General features: G+C 35.0%; 1 protein-coding gene across 7 annotated transcripts in view; it reads right to left on the bottom strand.

Annotated features, from left to right (window-relative positions):
• The window catches only part of CCDC178 (coiled-coil domain containing 178), a 515,084-nt gene that overhangs the window by 406,958 nt on the left and 89,670 nt on the right, over positions 1 to 18,456 (bottom strand). For all 7 annotated transcript variants that reach the window (XM_050768096.1, XM_050768095.1, XM_050768092.1 and 4 more), the window contains 2 exons: positions 17,358 to 17,558; positions 4,688 to 4,908 (listed from right to left, as the gene is read on the bottom strand). In XM_050768096.1, coding sequence (XP_050624053.1) covers positions 4,688 to 4,908; positions 17,358 to 17,558 — 422 coding nt within the window. The remainder of the gene's footprint in view (positions 1 to 4,687; positions 4,909 to 17,357; positions 17,559 to 18,456) is intronic.

Below are 18,456 nucleotides of genomic sequence, written 5' to 3'. Positions count from 1 at the left end.
TTATATTTATGTCTTTGATTCATTTTGAGCTAATGTTTATATGGTGGGAGGTAGGGGTCCACTTTTACTCTTTTTAATATATATTTGGATATTCAATGTCCCAGCATCATTTGTTGAAGAGGCTACACTTTCTTTCAATAAATGATTGGTCTTGCACCTTGTCAAAAATCAATTAGCCATAGATACATATGTTTATTTCTGAAATTTCAGTTCTACTTTATTTATCTATTTCTTTATACCTTAGGCAAATATATTTTGCTTACTACAGCTTTGTAGTAAGTTTCGAAATTGGAAAATGTGACTTCTCCAATGTGGTCTTCTTTACAAGATTATTTTTGCTATCTGGAGTTCCTTGCAATTCCATATAAATATTAGGGTAGGCTTTTCCATGTCTGCAAAAGATCATTGAACTTTTGTTCTGGATTGCATTGACTTCACAGATATTTTTAGGTTATACTGACACTTTAACAATATTGAGTCTCCCAATTCAGGCATACAGGATGTCTTTCAATTTATTCAATTCTTATTCAATTTATGTCAGCAAAATATTACAGTTTTCTACACAAATCTTTCATCTTCTTATAATTATTAGTATTTTATTATTTTTGATGACCTGTGTATGGAATTGTTTTCTTAATTTTTTTTGGATTGTTCACCACTAATGTACAAAAATACAACTGAGCCTTATGTGTTGAGCTGAATTCTGCAAGTTTGCTAAATGTGATTTTTAGCACTAGGACACTGTTTTGTGAAATCTTTGGGATTTTCTATATATTAGATCATGTCCTCTGATAATAAAGAAAATTTGACTTTTTAATTTCTAATGTGTATGCCTTTTATTTCTCTTACTTGCCTAACTATTCTGGCTTGAACTTTCTGTACAATGTCAAATAGAAGCAGTAAAAGTGGGTATCCTTCTTTTATTTATGATCCTAGAGGAAAAGGTTTAAGTCTTTCACCATTATGTTTAGTATTACCTGTGGGTTTTACAAAAATGTCCTTATTCATAGTGAGCAAGTTTTCCTCTTTTTCTAGTTTGTTAAGGATTTTTATCATGTAAGAATTTTGGACTTTGTCTATTGTTTGTTCTTCAACTGAGACAATCGTGTGTGTGTGTATGTCTTTATTAATGTGGTACATTAAACTGATTTATTTTCATATATTGTATTATATATGTATTCCTGGGATAAATGCCATTTGGTCATGATGTATAACCTTTTTAATATGCTGCTAGATTTGGGTTGCTAGGATTTTGTTGAGGATTTTTGCATCTATATTCATAAGGTATATTGGTCTATAATTTACTCCCTTGTGATATATTTATCAGGCTTTAGTAACTAGGTAATGCTGACATAGATGAGTTAGGAAGTGTTCCTTTCTCCTCTTCCTCTTCTTTTCCTTTTGGAAGAGTTTGAAAGTTTGAGAATTATTAGAGAGAGTGTGTGTGTGTGTTTGCTATAATTCACTAGTGAATCCACTTGGTCCTGGGCATTATTTATTTATTTATTTATTTTGGTGGAGAGGGGAGGTGGTTAATTACTTATTCAATTTCTGTGCTTGTTATACACCTGCTCAGATTTCCTATTTCTTCTTGATTCCATTTTATCTAGGTTATCTAATTTGTTGGCAAGAATTTTTACAGTCTCAATGTATGTATTTTTATTTCTCTCTGAGGAAGTATTTGGGCCTCTCAGTGCTCATAATTCTGCTTTTCATTTTTGAGTATTGTCAGTTATGCTCATTTTACCAAAGAAAAATGTGTTTACTTTTACTAAGATATCACTTTCCTTCTACCTTATATTAGAGAGTTTTCATATTTTGGCTGCATGACATTTATAGCCTTTCTTAATAGCATCTCAATTTCATGATGAGGAATTATTTTTTCTTGGGGAATTACTTTCCCTTGCATTGTACACCCATAGTGGATGGTTTCACAGAGTTTATGGCTCACACTACAGAAGCCAAGAGGTCCAAACTCTCATTTTGACCCCTGGAATAGTTAGAAGGTCACCAGCTGACTTAAAGGCAGGTAAGCAGAAGCACTGATCTAGGAATTTAAGATGTAATGGAGTAGCACAATAATGATGAAATAAAAGAAGGGCAGTCATTGCATTAATGGTCAGGCTTCTCTAGAGAAACAACCAGTAGGAGCGAGGAATAAGCGGGAGAGAGAGAGACTGATTTTAAGGAAAAGGCTCACACTATTTTGGAGGTACAAGTCCAAAATCTGCAGGGTAGGCTGGCAGGCTAAAGACCCAGGGGAAAGTTGCTGTCCCAGTCCAAAAGTAGTGTGCTTACAGGATTCTTTCTTGCTCAGAGGAGATCAGTTTTTGTTCTGTTAAGATCTTCAGGTGATTGCACAAGGCCCACCCACAATATGGAGAATAATATGTTTTACTGTAAATCTACCAATTCAAATGTTAATCTCATCCAAAAAATGTACATTTATTGAAAACATCTGGAATAATGGTTGACCAAATATCTGGGCATCATGGCCCCATAAGTTGACAATTAAATTAACCGTCATTTTAGCCCTAATAAGCTTTACACAAACGTTGCTTTTTTTTTTTTTTTTTTTTTTTTTTTTCGGTCTGCTAGAATGAATCCTTTCTTCCCATTCACAAGCCTGATCTTCCAACTGCCCAAAAACTCCACTTGCCCTGCTTATCATGTACCCAAGTTCACTATCAGGGAAAAACACAGTAAAACAAAGGGATACCAATTAAAACACATATAGACAAAATTTTAAAGAATGACAATAAAAATGTTAACTAAATTGTGAGTTACACTAGGATTGAGTTTTGCTGTAAGTTACAGAAATAAACCAAATAAGTTGCTTAAACAAGCTTGCAGTTTACTTTTCTCTCACAGAAATATATCCGACTATCCCTTTGCTCTTCAGCCATCCTGAGTTGTGGCTTCCATCCCCAAGGTTGCTTCATGCTGTAAAATGGAAGTTAGAGCTGTAGCTATCATATCAAGGTTACTGGAAGTTTAGTAAATAGCTTATTTGGCATTTTCTAAACTTCCAGCAACCTAGGTATGATAGCTGAGGCAAATGGCCAAATAGACTTCCTGGGTGAGGCAGTCTATTTCAAAGATATTTCATGGAAATCGCAGCCAGTAACTGCTACCTACATCTCATTAGAAATACAATGAGAAAAGGGAAATTGAGAAATATCTTCCAGCCTGTACACTGTCATCCAACTGTATAGGGGTCTATTACTAAAAAAGGAGGACAGTACTTGTATTCTTGTCCACAGTGGAGAAATGAGACTTCAGTATTGCCACTACTCCAGTAATAGAAATTGTTACAGGCACTCTGAAGAATAACTTGATGTTATCTAATAAAATAGTAAATGTGTATAACCCACAATCCAGTAAATACCCAACTAGGTATATAACCCCAATAGGAAAAATTTACATGCAGCTACAGAGGAAGGTATTCATGTGTGATTATTGTTTACAGTCAAATAAGCAGTTTTGTTGCCAGATATTGGAAACAACTCAGATGGCCAACAGAAGATGAAATGGTAAGTAATTACATTGTGAAATATCTATTTGATGGAACATTGTAAGTAAAATGAATGAACTAGATCTACACATATCAACAGTAGCTTGATTAAACTAAAAAACTGATTAAAAAACTGGTTGTAGAATATTGTACAATGTATGGTACTGTTTGTGTGATTAAAAATATCATGTATTATTTATCAACACACATGCATATATATAATTATACAAATTTGGCTTATAGACACATGAAATTCATTACAAAGATTGTCTTTGGTAAAGGAGGAATGAAAATGGAACTGTTGAGGGGAACACAGGAGACATTTAACAATTTGTTTCATTTACTTTAAAATGTTCAAAAATAAATATAATACAAATTTAAATTTGTTCATTTTATGACAATTATCAATAAATTATTTTCATATTCCATAATAGGAGAGTTAAATATCTAATTAACCATTAAAATACTTTTATTTCATTTACATATTTTCATCAACAATGAAATTATATATTTTACCTGCATTTTTGCTCAGTATGATTATGGCTTAAAATAAAAAACTCACAATTTTATTTTTCTGAAGTTCTTGCTTTGTTTTGAGACGGTCTCACTCTGTCATCCAGGCTGGATTGCAGTAGCACAATCATGAATCGCTGCAACCTCAACCTTCAGGGGTCAAGCAATCCCCACACATCAGCTTCAACCTCAAGGGGTCAAGCAAACCTCCCACCTCAGCCTCCCAAGTAGAGGAGACTACAGTCATGAGCCACCACATCTGGCTAATTTTTGTATTGTCAGTAGAGATGGGGTTTCACCATGTTACTCTAACTGATCTCTAGCTCCTGGGCTCAAGGCGATGCACCCAAAGTGCTTACCACACAAAGTGCTGGGATTCCAAGCATGAGCCACCACACCTGACCTTACCTGGCTATTTTAAATCACCAAAATTTTACTAGAAGCTTGACTAAACATGCTTAATAATCTTAAATATAATGGTAAGAAAAGAAGACATAGTTAAAATGAATACCTACAGTTGGTAATGTGTAGAGATAAAGGGTGGGTCAATTTTAAGAAGAAAAAAACCTTTAAAACTGTGTTAATTTCTTATGGTTGAAAAGTTTTTGCATAACTAAGTAATAATTTATGAAATGCTCATGCATTCGTTTATTCATTTACCTCCTTTTTTTTTTTATAATGGTTCTTCAGATCTTGAAGTTCCTGATTCCGCTTAGAGTCCAGTAGAGGGCCATGTTCATTCATGTAGTCTATGTCTGCTTGAATCTTTGCATTTGCTTCTTCTAACTCCATCTTTTGTTTTGCAAAATGTTCTAGTTGATTAACTTTATCTTCAAGATGCCATTGTAACTCTATAACATCTCTCAAACAGGCCTCGTGTTCTAGATATAGAAGGATAAGAACAAAAGAAAATCTGATTGGAAGAAATATTTGATAATACATAAATATAAATCATTTTAATGTCAGAAATTCCTTATCTGTGAATCAATTTTTTTTTTTTTTTTTTTTTTTTGAGATGGAGTTTTGCTCTTGTTGCCCACACTGGAGTGCAAAGGCACGATCTTGGCTCACTGCAACCTCTGCCTCCCAGGTTCAAGCAATTCTTCTGCCTCAGCCTCCCAAGCAGCTGGGATTACAGGCATGTGCCACCATGTCTGGCCAATTTTGTAGTTTTAGTAGAGATGGGGTTTCTCCATGTTGGTCAGGCTGGTCTCAAACTCCCGACCTCAGGTAGTCCACCTGCCTTGGCCTCCCAAAGTGCTGGGATTACAGGCATGAGCCACCGCGCCTGGTCGAATCTTATTACCTCTAAAATAAAAGGTACTATAAAACATATTACTTTCTTAATTCATCATCAAAAAGATTAAAATATATGTTTCATAAGATAATAGTTATTTTACTATAAATCCTGTTTATGCTGTATGGTCAATGCATAGTCCGATCATTCTATAAAGTACTCTATGTAACTGCTTCAAAGTGAGAACTGCAAGAGTCGAGGCCTTCCAAAACCACCTAGAAGGAAAATGATGAAATAAGACTTACAAATATCAGAACGAAAAAGGCAAAAGTGATTATTATTTTCTTATAGAAAAACACATGAAATAGTGAAATGAAAATTATTACAAATAAGATAGTTCATGTAAAAGTAATATAAAAAATATTTGCCTATATATAAATATGTTGAAAACAGAGTATCTCACAATAGCAAAACTAAAACATAAAATAAACTACATAAATCTATTAATAAACCTAACATGAACTGGGTAAGGTCTGAAAGGGGAAAGTGACAGCGTGCTACCAAACAACACAAAAGTGAATTTGAATAAATGAATAAAAATTCTTTTTTCTGTATAAAAATATTTGAAATTTTAGGTACAGAAATTTCCTCATATTAATGTATAAATTTAATTAAATCCCAATGAACAGACAAGGACAATTTTAGAAAAATTACATTGAAAGATTTTCTCATTATATTAAGTTCTAGCATTAACTGGTTCTTGCATTCTTGGAATAAAACTAAGTGGGTTAGTTTATTTTCTTTTTAATCTTTTTAAAGTAAATTTCTTGGTGGAATTTACTGATGTCTTTACTTGGGATTTTCTGCATTTATACTTGTAATTTTGGCCTGTATTTTTCTATATTTGTACTGTGATCATTTAATTTTGATTTATAATTTATGATAGCTTCTTATATCAGCTGTAGTTTCTTTTGATTTCTTTTCTCTAAGGTGTTGTGGAAGTTTGAAATTGTATAATAAGCCCCATGGCCCTATGTATATATTTATTTATTTTGTGAGGAAGGATTTTTAGTTACTGGATCAAAATCATTCCTTTAATGATTATATGAATATTTTGGTTATCTATGTATTCAGCAACCTATTTTTCTCTGTAAATTTATTTACTTTGTCAAAGTTTCAACATTATTCAAAGAAATTCGTTCTTAATGTCATCATCACTATTAATCACTGCTACATCCCTATGTATTTTCACTCCTAATCTGAATCAGTTATACATTCTCACTGTGTTTTTCATTTATTGTGCCATTGGTTTTACATTATGCTCTTTCTAGTGAGCCAACTTCAGCTTTGCATCTCTTCTGCATTATATAATTTTATTATTTTTCCATTTTGTTATTGGGTTTCTCCTTTTTTCTTTGTATTTATTTTGCTTTTTGTCTAACTTCTAAATCCATATTCCTGGATAATTAATTAAGTCCCTCTTTTTGATGTAACAAAAGCTACTGATTTCTCTTTAATGACTTGGATTTTTCCCATATGTGTAATGATAATTTTAATGATTTTTAAATAAAATACTTCTAAATATTTTTTATTTTTTGATACGTGCAATGTTTGATAACATCTTTTTTTATGTTTTTTACCCTCACCAACTAGACAGCAAGACTTTTGTTCTAAAGAGTCAGACATTATCTTGTTAAATATTGCCATTATTACTTTCATGAGGATCTTCTATTAAATATTCATGATGCCCTCTCATTCTATATGCCTTGTTTTAAATATTTGACTTACATTTTTCTCTCCTTGTCTTGATGTGATACATTCCATGCAATTTCTTCAAATTTTACAGTTAACTATTACTTCTCTGAGTCTAATAAACAATTTAACCAATCATTAAATTAATTTTATATATTTTTCATTTCTCATAGTTTTTCATTTGTATATTTTGCTTTCTTTAAAAATGTTTCTTGTCCTTGCTTTTTAAACCTTTTTATTTCTTGAAATGTATCAAACAGTTATTTTATAATATCAGATATAATCCTATATCTGACACATTTTGAGTAAAATTATGTGGTCTGCATCTACTGATTCACACCCATTGAACCTGGATCTTTGTGTGTTTTATGATTTTTAATTTTGAGCTGCTTCTTTTCTTGGAACTTTATCTGAGATAAATTTTTAGTGCCTGGGTTGAAGTTTTAGTCTTGCAGAGCAAATTTGCCTTTTATCCCGTCAGTTGCCTGACTTTACTACTAACCTACAGAACATTTAAATGACATTCTCCACTGAACAGTTTTTAAGCACACAGACAGCAGGCAGTGGGGGGGGTCACAAATCTATTGGAGATTAGTACATTACAAATGCTTAGGAAGCATTGTTTTCCTCCATTGTATAAGAGAAACAAGTTTCTTGGCTGCTCAAGCTGAGCTGCAGGTTTATTCATGGTTCAGTCATAGGCTGAGGATTAGACCTTTGGATTCTCATTTTTATGTCCTGATCTCTGATTAGACTTGTCACTCTGGGTGAGACTTAAGCTTTATTTCCAGTATCCTGTACCTTACACATACATCAAAATGGCAACTCAAGGACATCAGGGTTTCAAGGATTCCCCCAGGGCTAAATCTAACACTGATGTCTATTTATTTCCAGAAATTTCCATTCCAAACTTAAATGTTGGCCATGCTACATTTCTTATGTTCTTGACAACTTGTTAGTGTATTTTAAATTTGAAAAATTAAACTACATGAGCAAATCTGACAATTGAAATAATAACTTTGATATGATTGGTTTATTTTCTGAATAGTTAAAATGAACACCCTATTCTCAACAAGTCAATGAATAACTAGACAGAAAATTCTTGAGAGAAAACACTTGAACAGCACTATCAACCAAATTGACCTGATATTTATAGATAGTCTATATATATATAGACTATATATACCCAACAACAGCAGAGTATATATAAATTTGAACTAAACAGAACATTCTCCCAGATAAAATTTTAGGAAATTTATAAACTATAAATAATTTAAATATGAATGAAACATTTAAAAATGTTTCTATGGCCTTATAATATAGTTTGAAGTCGGGTAATATGATGCCTCCAGATTTGTTCTTTTTGCTTAGTCTTGCTTTGGCTATGCAGACTATTTTTTGGTTCCATATGAATTTTAGGATTGCTTTTTTCTAGTTCCGTGAAGAATGGTGATGGCAGTTTGATGAGAATTGCATTGAATTTGTATGTTGCTTTTGGCCATATGGTCATTTTCACAATATTCATTCTACCAATCCATGAGCATGGGAAGTGTTTCCATTTGTTTGTGTAGTCTAAGGTTTCTTTCAGCAGTGTTATGTGGTTTTCCTTGTAGAGGTCTTTCACATCATTAGGTATATTCCTAAGCCTTTTTTTTTTTTCCAGCTATCGTGAAAGGGGTTGAGTTCCTAATTTCTCAGTTCGGACACTGTTGGTGTACAGGAAAGCTACTGATTTGTGTACATTAAGTTTTGTACACAAATTATCCTGAAACTCTGCTGAATTAATTTACCAGTTCTAGGAGCTTTTTGGATGAGTCTTTAAGGTTTTCTACGTATACACTCATGTCATCAGCAAACAGTGGCAGTTTGACTTTCTCTTTACCCATTTGTATGCCCTTTATTTCTTTCTCTTATCTGATTGCTCTGGCTAGGACTTCCAGTACTATGTTGAATAAAAGTGGTGAGAGTGGAAATCCTTGTCTTGCTCCAGTTCTCAGGAAGAATGCTTTCAACTTTTCTCTGTTCAGCATAACGTCAAAACAGCATGGTATTGGTATAAAAATAGGCATGTAGACCAATGGAACAGAATAGAGAACCCAAATAAGCCAAATACAGCCAACTGATCTTCAACAAAGCAAACAACATAAAGTGAGGAAAGGACACCCTGTTCAACAAATGGTGCTAGGATAATTGGCAAGCCACATGTAGAAGAATGAAACTAGATCCTCATCTCTCACCTTATACAAAAGTCAACTCAAAATGAATCAAAGACTTAGATCTAATACTTGAAACCATAAAGATTCTAGAAGATAACACTGGAAAAACCCTTGTAGACAATGGCTCAGGCAAAGACTTCATGACCAAGAACCCAAAAGCAAATGCAACCAAAACAAAGATGAATAGATAGGACTTAAACTAAAAAAGCTTCTGCTCAGCAAAAGAAATAATCAGCAGAGTTAACAGACAACCTACAGAGTGGGAGAAAATTTTCACAAACTATACATCCAACAAAGGACTGATATCCAAAATCTACAAAGAACTCAAACAAATCAGCCAGAAAAAAAAAACAAATAACCCCATCAAAGAATGGGCTAAGGATATGAGTAGACAATTCGCAAAAGAAGATATACAAATAGCCAACAAACATATAGAAAAATGTTCAACATCACTAATTATCAGGGAAATGCAAATCAAAACCACAATGTGATACCACATCACTCCTGCAAGTATGGCCATAATCAAAAACTGAAAAACATTATAGATGTTGGCATGGATGCAGTGAAAAGGGACCACTTTTACACTGTTGGTGAGAATGTAAACTAGTTCAGCTACTATGGAAAACAGTGTGGAGACTGTTTTAAAAACTAAAAGTAGATCTCCCATTTGACCCAGCAATCCCATTACTAGGTATCTACCCAGAGGAAAAGAAGTATATGAAAAAGATACTTGCAAATGCATGTTTATAGCAACAAAACTTGCAATGCAAAAATATGGAACCAGTCCAAATGCCCATTAATCACTTAGTGAATAAAGAAAATGTGGTATATATACCTTGGAATACTACTCAGCCACACAGAGGAATAAAATAATGGCATTCACAGCAACCTGGGTGGAATTGGAGACTATTATTCTAAGTGAAGTAACCCAGGAATAGAAAACCAAACATCATATGTTCTCACTCATAAGTGGGAGCTAAGATATGACGACTCAAAGGCATAAGAATGATACATTGGACTTTGGGGACTTGGAACAAGTTTCTGGGGTGGCAAGGGGTAAAAGACTACACATTGGGTACAGTGTACATTGCTCGGGTGATAAATGCACTGAAATCTCAGAAATCACCACTAAAGAACTTATTGATGTAACCAAACACCACCTGTTCCCCCAAAGCCTAATAAAATAAATAAATAAATAAATTTCCTAGTACAATATAATTAAATTAGCCGTAACAGAAATTTTTATGAAAATTTCAAAATAAATGTAAATTAACCAGCAACTTCTAAATAAATAATAGATTCCATAAGAAATCTCAGGGAAATTTTAAAAGATATTCTAAAGTAAATAATAATGAACTCACAGCATATGAACATTTATAAAATACAACTAATGACATTCTGAGAAGAAAATTTAGAGCATTTAACTGATAATTCTAGAAAATAAAAAAGGCATCAAGTAAATAATCAAAGCTTCTAATTTATTAAAAGAGAAATATAGCAGGTTTAAATTATTCCCAAAGCAAATAAGATATGGGCAATCAGAGGAAAAAATTCAATGGTATAAAAGCTGAAACATAGTAATCAATAAAGGAAGCAAAAGTGGACTTTTTAAAAAGATCAACAAAATTGAGAAATCTTTTGCTGGAATGACCATGATATAAAGACACAAGGCACAAATTACCAAAATTAGGAATGAAAAAGATACCATCACTACTACTATTACAGAAATTAATTATAAGAGAATTTCATGAAAAACATTTAGGCGAGCAAACTAGATAACTATAGCGAAATGGACAAATTCTTCAAAAGATATAAATTACTGAAAATGACTCAAGAAGCAACAGAATATGGAAGAGACCTTGATATGTTTTGGCTGTGTCCCCACACAAATCTCAACTTGAATTGTATCTACCAGAATTCCCATGTGCTGTGGAAGGGACTCAGGGGAGGTAACTGATTCGGGGGGTGGGGGTCTTTCCCATGCTCTTCTTGTGATAGTGAATAAGTCTCATGAGATCTGATGGGTTTATCAGGGGTTTCTGTTATTGCTTCTTCCTCATTTTTCTCTTGCCACTGCCATGTAAGAAGTGCCTTTCATCTCTGGCCATAATTCTGAGGCCTCCTCAGCCATGTGGGACTGTAACTCCATTAAACCTCTTTTTCTTCCCAGTCTCGGGTATGTCTTCATCAGCAGCATGAAAACGGACTACTACAGTAAATTGGTACCAGGAGTGGGGTGTTGCTGAAAAGATAGCCAAAAATGTGGAAGCGACCTTGGAACTGGGTAACAGGCAGAGGCTGGAACAGTTTGGAGGGCTCAGAAGAAGATAGGAAAATGTGGGAAAGTTTGGAACCTCCTAGAGACTTGTTGAATGGCTTTGACAAAAATGCTGATAGTGATATTAACAATAAGGTCCAGAATGAGGTGGTCTCAGACAGAGCTAAGAAACTTGTTGGAAACTTGAGCAAAGGTGACTCTTGTTATGTTTTAGCAAAGAGACTGGTGGCATTTTGCCCCTGCCCTAGAGATGTATGGAACTTTGAACTTGAGAGAAATGATGTAGGATATCTGGTGGAAGAAATTTCTAAGCAGCGAAGCATTCAAGAGGTGACTTGGGTGCTTGTAAAAGCATTCCATTTTAAAAGGGAAACAGCACAAAAGTTCAGAAAATTTGCAGCCCGACAATTCAGTAGAAAAGAAAAACCCATTTTTTGAGAAATTCAAGCTGGCTGCAGAAATTTGCATAAGTAGCAAGAAGCCTAATGTTAATCCCCAAGACCACAGGGAAAATGTCTCCAGCCATGTCAGAGACCTTCATGGCAGACCCTCCCATCACAAGCCTGGAGGCCCAAGAAGAAAAAGTGGTTTCGTGGACCAGGCCCAGGGTCCCCATGCTGTGTGAAGACTAGGGAGTTGGTGCCCTATGTCACAGCCACTCCAGCCATGGCTGAAAGGGGCCAACATAGAGCTCAGGTTGTGGTTTCAGAGGGTGGAAGCCCCAAGCCTTGGCAGCTTCCACATGGTGTTGAGCCTGCGAGTGCACAGAAGTCAAGAAATGAGGTTTGAGAACCTCCACCTAGATTTCAGATGTATGGAAATGCCTGGATATCCAGGCAAAAGTTTGCTGCAAGGGTGGGGCCCTCACATAGAACCTCTGCTAGGGCAATGAGGAAGAGAAATGTGGGGTTGGAGCCCCCAGTAGAGTCCCTATTGGGGCACTGCCCAGTGGCGCTGTGAGAAGAGGGTCACCATCCTCCAGAGCCCAGAATGGCAGATCCACCCACAGCTTGCACATGTGCCTGGGAAAGCCACAGACACTTAATGCCAGCCCATGAAAGCAGTCATGAGGGAGGCCATACCCTGCAAAGCCACAGGGGTAGAGCTGCCTAAGACCACGGGAACCCACCTTTTGCATCAGTGTGACCTGAATGTGAGACCTAGAGTCAAAGGAGATCATTTTGGAGCCTTAAAATTTGGCTGCCCCATTGGATTTTGGACTTGCATGGGCCCTGAAACCCCTCTGTTTTGGCCAATCTCTCACATTTGGAACAACCATATTTACCCAATACCTGTACCTTCATTGTACCTAGGAAGTAACTAGCTTGCTTTTGATTTTACAAGCTCATAGGCAGAAGGGACTTGCCTTGTCTTAGATGAGACTTTGAACTGTGGACTGTTGGGTTAATGCTGAAATGAATTAAGACTTTGGGGGGCTGTTGGGAAGGCATTATTGGTTTTGAAATATGAGGACATGAGATTTGGAGGGGCCAGGAGTGGAATGATATGGTTTGGCTGTGTCTCCACTCAAACCTCAACTTGAATTGTATCTCCCAGAATTATGACATGTTGTGGGAGGGACCAAGGGGAGGTAACTGAATCATAGGGTCCAGTCTTTCTCATTTATTCTCATGTTAGTGAATAAGTCTCACGAGATCTGATGGGCTTATCAGGGGTTTTTCCACTTTTACTTCTTCCTGATTTTTCTCTTGCCACCACCATGTAAGAAGTGCCTTTAGCCTCCTGCTGTGATTCTGAGGCCTCCCCAGCCATGTGAAACTGTTAAGTCCAATTAAACCTCTTTTTCTTCCCAGTCTCAGGTATATCTTTATCAGCAGTGTGAAAACAAACTAATACAGACCTAAAACTAGGAAATAAATTTATTTACCTATTAAAAATTTACTGACAACTTTGGGCTTAAACAGTTTGGCAAGGATTAAAAAAAACTCAGAAACTGACCCTGGGGAGAAAAATAATGACTTCAAGGAAATAAAAAACTCTAACTTGAAACTTAAGAAGGTTTAGAGATCACAATTCAGCTAAGAAATGAGTATGAAAACTGATCTAGAACCAGTGAAACTCCTAGGATTCTAGTAGAGACAAAAGTAATCCAAGGCTTATTGGATTTCTACAGAATATAATTAACAATTGAAGATGAGATTACTATGAAATATGTTGAAATCATAGAATAAACTCAATATCAGGAATAGTTATAGAAACAAGATATGATAGATTTGTTGTTCACTACCCTCTCCCTTGGGATAGAGATAACTTCTTATCATACAGATTCTTGGTTTGGATGTGATACTTATTTTGGCTATGTCCCCACCCAATCCCAACTTGAATTGTATCTCCAAATGGATGTGAGAAGTGAAGGTATGCCAGCTCCAAGCTGACATTTTGAGCAGCATACTATGTTTCTATTCACCCATTTTGTATTCTTGCAATTTGCCACATGAAAACCTTACTCCTGGGAAGGTGCTAGCAAAGTGGATGACAGACACATGAAGCTGTCCTGAACCCAACATACAGCCTTGAGCCAAGGCCACTGGATATACGGCCTGAAGAAGAGCTTCCCTAGCCAACTCACAGAGCCATCAGCAAATGAGAAGATGCTTATTGTTGCAAGCCACTGAGTTCCAAGGTGGTTGTTACAAAGCATGATTGTAGTAATAACTGAATATTAACAAGACAAAACAATTCAAAACGAAATGGAAGATTTAACATTCCATTAATTACTGAGACCATCTTCCATAGCAGAGGCATTCTGGTGAGCATTTATATGGGACATAATGATCTTTGTAATCTATCCTTTCCAAAGGTCATCTCTTACCTTCCCAGACTTCTTTTTAGCAGTCTTACATTCATTTATTTTCAAATTCCCTGACACTCTGCTTTCCCTTTTGCCACTTCCCATATGTTTCTTGAGCCATTTCTCCTTCTTCAAAGAGTACTTAAAATTCTGCCCACTGGGGTGATTAGCTTTCACCCTTCCCATCAAGTGACTGGAATGCAGTAATTCTCCAAATTATGTCTACATACTATTCAAATTCATTCAGAAACCAGGGCTGTGTTTTTTTTTTTTTTTTTTTCCCTCTTTCATCAGATTGTCATAGGAAAGTACTCATGGAGCCATAGTGTAGATTATGGGAAATACAGGGAATATATAGAAGCAGGTACAATGGGAATACCCGAGGAGCTTGAGTCACAAGTTTAGTTGTGTCTTCAGATAATGTTTGGGTACAACATATTATAAGCACACTTTTATTTTGCAAAGGAACACTGCTATGCATATCCAACTTTATAATTTGTAGGATCATATACTACCAAATTCATGATGGTAAGCTTATTTCTAGTTATCTTTTTTGATAGGGAAAACAAAAAGCATTTGCTAGATAACTGGCTACATGTTGGATGGCAAGGGCTGTCATTTTCAGGAGAGGCATGCAGTCAGCTTAAAGTGACCAGATGGAGAGCGGGGCAGTCAGTGCTATAAATACCCCTGCCTCACCCATCTCCATTATCTCCCCATGGTCTCTTGCCACTGATTCTCATTGGTTGAACCCAATAGGAAGATAGAATGCAAACAATATCTTGGATGCAGTCCACTATGAATCAGCCTCCTGGGTCACAAAACAAAAGATATAAGTGGGATTGGGGAGTTGGGAGGAAAGATAAATCTGTAGGACTGACCAGAAAATATCTAGAAAGAAGTGAGTTTCCTTAATTTTATTTTTGAAAAGTATCTAAATTTATAACAAATATAATACTTAAGTTTGTTAAGGAGATTAAAATTTTTCCTGTCTTACAAGCTATATACTTTTGAGAATCTAAAGACTATAAAAATATGACTTTATACTTTGTAAACAAATTCATAAAATTTAGAGATTATATTCTACATAAATAATATAAAGGCAGAAGATTCCTGAGAACACATTACCTGTAAGGAATATGTTTCAAAGAGACAGCTATTAACTTTAAAAAATACATAACCATAATGAATTTAAATTTCATTGCATAGAGTGGCTACTTACATAAAATAGAGCAGATGAACATAAATCTGTTTTCTAAGTAGATCTTTTATTGATTAAAAGAACCCAACAATAAGTTGTCACCCATGACAAATATTTATTCCATAGTTCAAAACACATTTATTAAGTAACTATAATGTGCACACATGTATCTCAACTTAAATTTATTTCAAGAACTCCTAAAGTAGAACTGCTAGAACTACAATATCTAAGTACTATTACAAAGGGTATATGAGATTATATATAAATTTATCAGCAAACAATTCAATAAAACCTTCCCTCCGTATTTTTTCTACTACTACTAACAAGGAAGAACCTCCCAAACAATTAGGAAAATTGTGGATGACTCCTGTCAATGTGAATAGAGTCTGTCAAGAATCTACGGGGATCCAGAATTTCCCAGGGTGTCTTTTCTGACACTGTGGTAGCCTCATTGCCTCTAAAGCGCGTACACACACACACACACACACACACACACACACATATTTATAAATTATATAAATCTACTGTATTAGTGGAGCATACACAGTATAAATTCTATTCAAAAAGAAAATTTAAAAAATGATAAAATTTACAAATATAAATAAAAGTTCTAATCTTTTCTTGCAACTCTCTGGAATTCATATACCCTACTTTGGTAACTACAGCCTTAGAAGACATAAAATTATAACAAAGGTCTAAATATGAGTACACTATGACCTATAATTTGAATTAATGGCTGTTGGTCTGGGTAATAATTAATAATGTCCTTTTTTTCTCTCAAAGATTTCTTGGTTTAAATGATAGATCATATATGGGCACCCTAATATTAATAAAAATCTCTTACAAAACATGTGCATCCTGAATTAAAATTTTTATCCTATGAGAGAGTAAAAATCTTCCAGCTTCAGGCAGAGTCAGGGAGTCAGGCATATTTTCATAGGCACAGGGTTTGTAGAACAACAACAACAAAAAAAATCCAATACCTTTAGATTCTTTAATCCTTCACCATAGTTCCCTCACTCTGTGAGCTAAAAGAATTTCCCTCTTAAACCTCTGTTACCTGTATGACTCCTGGAAACATTTTAGGTTTTGTTACCTGCTAGAAGTTCCCAAAGCAAATTTACTATTAAATTCTCAAAAGCATATGCATTTAGTGCTTAAAATATGACTTAAAACTCTTTCAATTTTCCTAGACTTAAAAATGTGGCTAATGACACCAACTGGCAATCACTTTAAATTCCTAAAGTTCTAGAAATTCCAATAGTGTAGTCATTATAGGATAGATGCCAAATATTTGCATGTTCTGTAGGTACCATAAATGCCATTGGATTTCTAACACACCGAAAGGACATCAGGTCCAAGTTTGCCGAGTGCAGTCTCACAGTTTGCATCTGTGAACCCACCATTATCTTCAATAACATCTTTCAAAAGTGCTGGTTTATATGCAAAATAATACAGTCACTCTAAACAGGTGATATTTATTTATTTTTTGAGACAGGATCTCACTCTGTCACCCAAGGCTCACTGCAGTCTCAATCTCCTGGGCTCAATCAATCTTCCCACCTCAGACTCCCAAGTTGCTGAGACTACAGGTGAGTCCCACCATACCTGGCTAATTTTTGTATTTTTGTAGAGACAGGGTTTCACTATGTTTCTTAGGCTGGTCTCGAATTCCTGGGCTTAAGTGATCTGCCCGCCCCAGCCTCCCAAAGTGTGTGGGATTACAGGTGTGAGCCTTGGCACTAGGACAATTTTTTTTTAAATACACAGACCTGTAATTAATTATCTGTACCTCCAACAGAGTAAGAAGTAATATAAAAATCCCGATTATTACCTTTCTGCACAGCCAATGGGAGTTCTTGAAGTTTCCAGACTGACCAAGAGTCAATTTTCAAGTTAATCATGTTCTTTCTTGATCTTTGTCGTTTTAAAGCTGCTTCAGCTTCTGCCCGGTCAGTTTCTAGACTTTTAATGAGATGAACGGCCTCTGAGAGCAATGTTTCCATTTCCTGCTTTAACTCTGGACACTTTTCATCTTAAACAGATACATATGTTCATATTTGTTAATAAATCAGTCAATAAGCTGGATGATGGGAACATGGGTCTTAGTTGTATTATTATTTTTAATATATATTTAATAAGAGAATATTAGAAAAATGAATTCGCTTTTTAAAGACAGTTTTATTATAATACAAACGTAAGATTGATTATAAACTTTGAAGACCTATTTTTAATAATCATTTTATAAAATAATTACAATACCTAAATCTCAACCAACATAAGCTATACTATACAGCTTTATTTTAAAATTATGTGTGTGTTTCCTCCTATTCTATAAGAAAACATATCATAAAGATTACATCAGGTAAATACTGAATAATGATAGATGGTTCCTAGAAACAAGTCATATTCTTCAGTCTCATCCAGTAAGAACTTCTCTACTTAGCTTTGCCAGGAATTCATTGGAATTTTGAAACTATATTTAATTAGTTGTAATACTAAATTAACCCTGAATTAACTCCTTTAATGAGAAATATTTGTGATTCCTGTTTCACAGTTCTGGAATGATGTGGCTTAACGTTAACAAAATTAGTACCATGGGTACTCATTCGACCATTTATGAAAGAAATATGTGCAGAGCCTATTATATTCCAGGGAACAAGCACATGGTCTTCGCAGGAGATAAGGAAGGTAAAGAAGACAGATAGGAGTCCTATCCTTGTAGGATTTATGCTTATAAACACTGACTTTTGCCAAAATGTTATATAAACACATAAATACAAAGTGTTAAAGAGACAAGGCCCCCAAAGAACTGAGGCTAGAGGAAAAATAGCTAACCTGCATCAAGAAGAAAGAAAACTAACACATTTCTTTTTTGTGTTGCTTTTGGACAATAAAGACAATGATTTTCTGGTAGATGGAAGTATTAAATA

This window comes from Macaca thibetana, chromosome 18 (genome assembly GCF_024542745.1).
Source record: "Macaca thibetana thibetana isolate TM-01 chromosome 18, ASM2454274v1, whole genome shotgun sequence".
Lineage (NCBI taxonomy): Eukaryota > Metazoa > Chordata > Mammalia > Primates > Cercopithecidae > Macaca > Macaca thibetana.
Note: the sequence above shows the minus strand (reverse complement) of the source record. Positions and strands in the feature narration are given on the sequence as shown.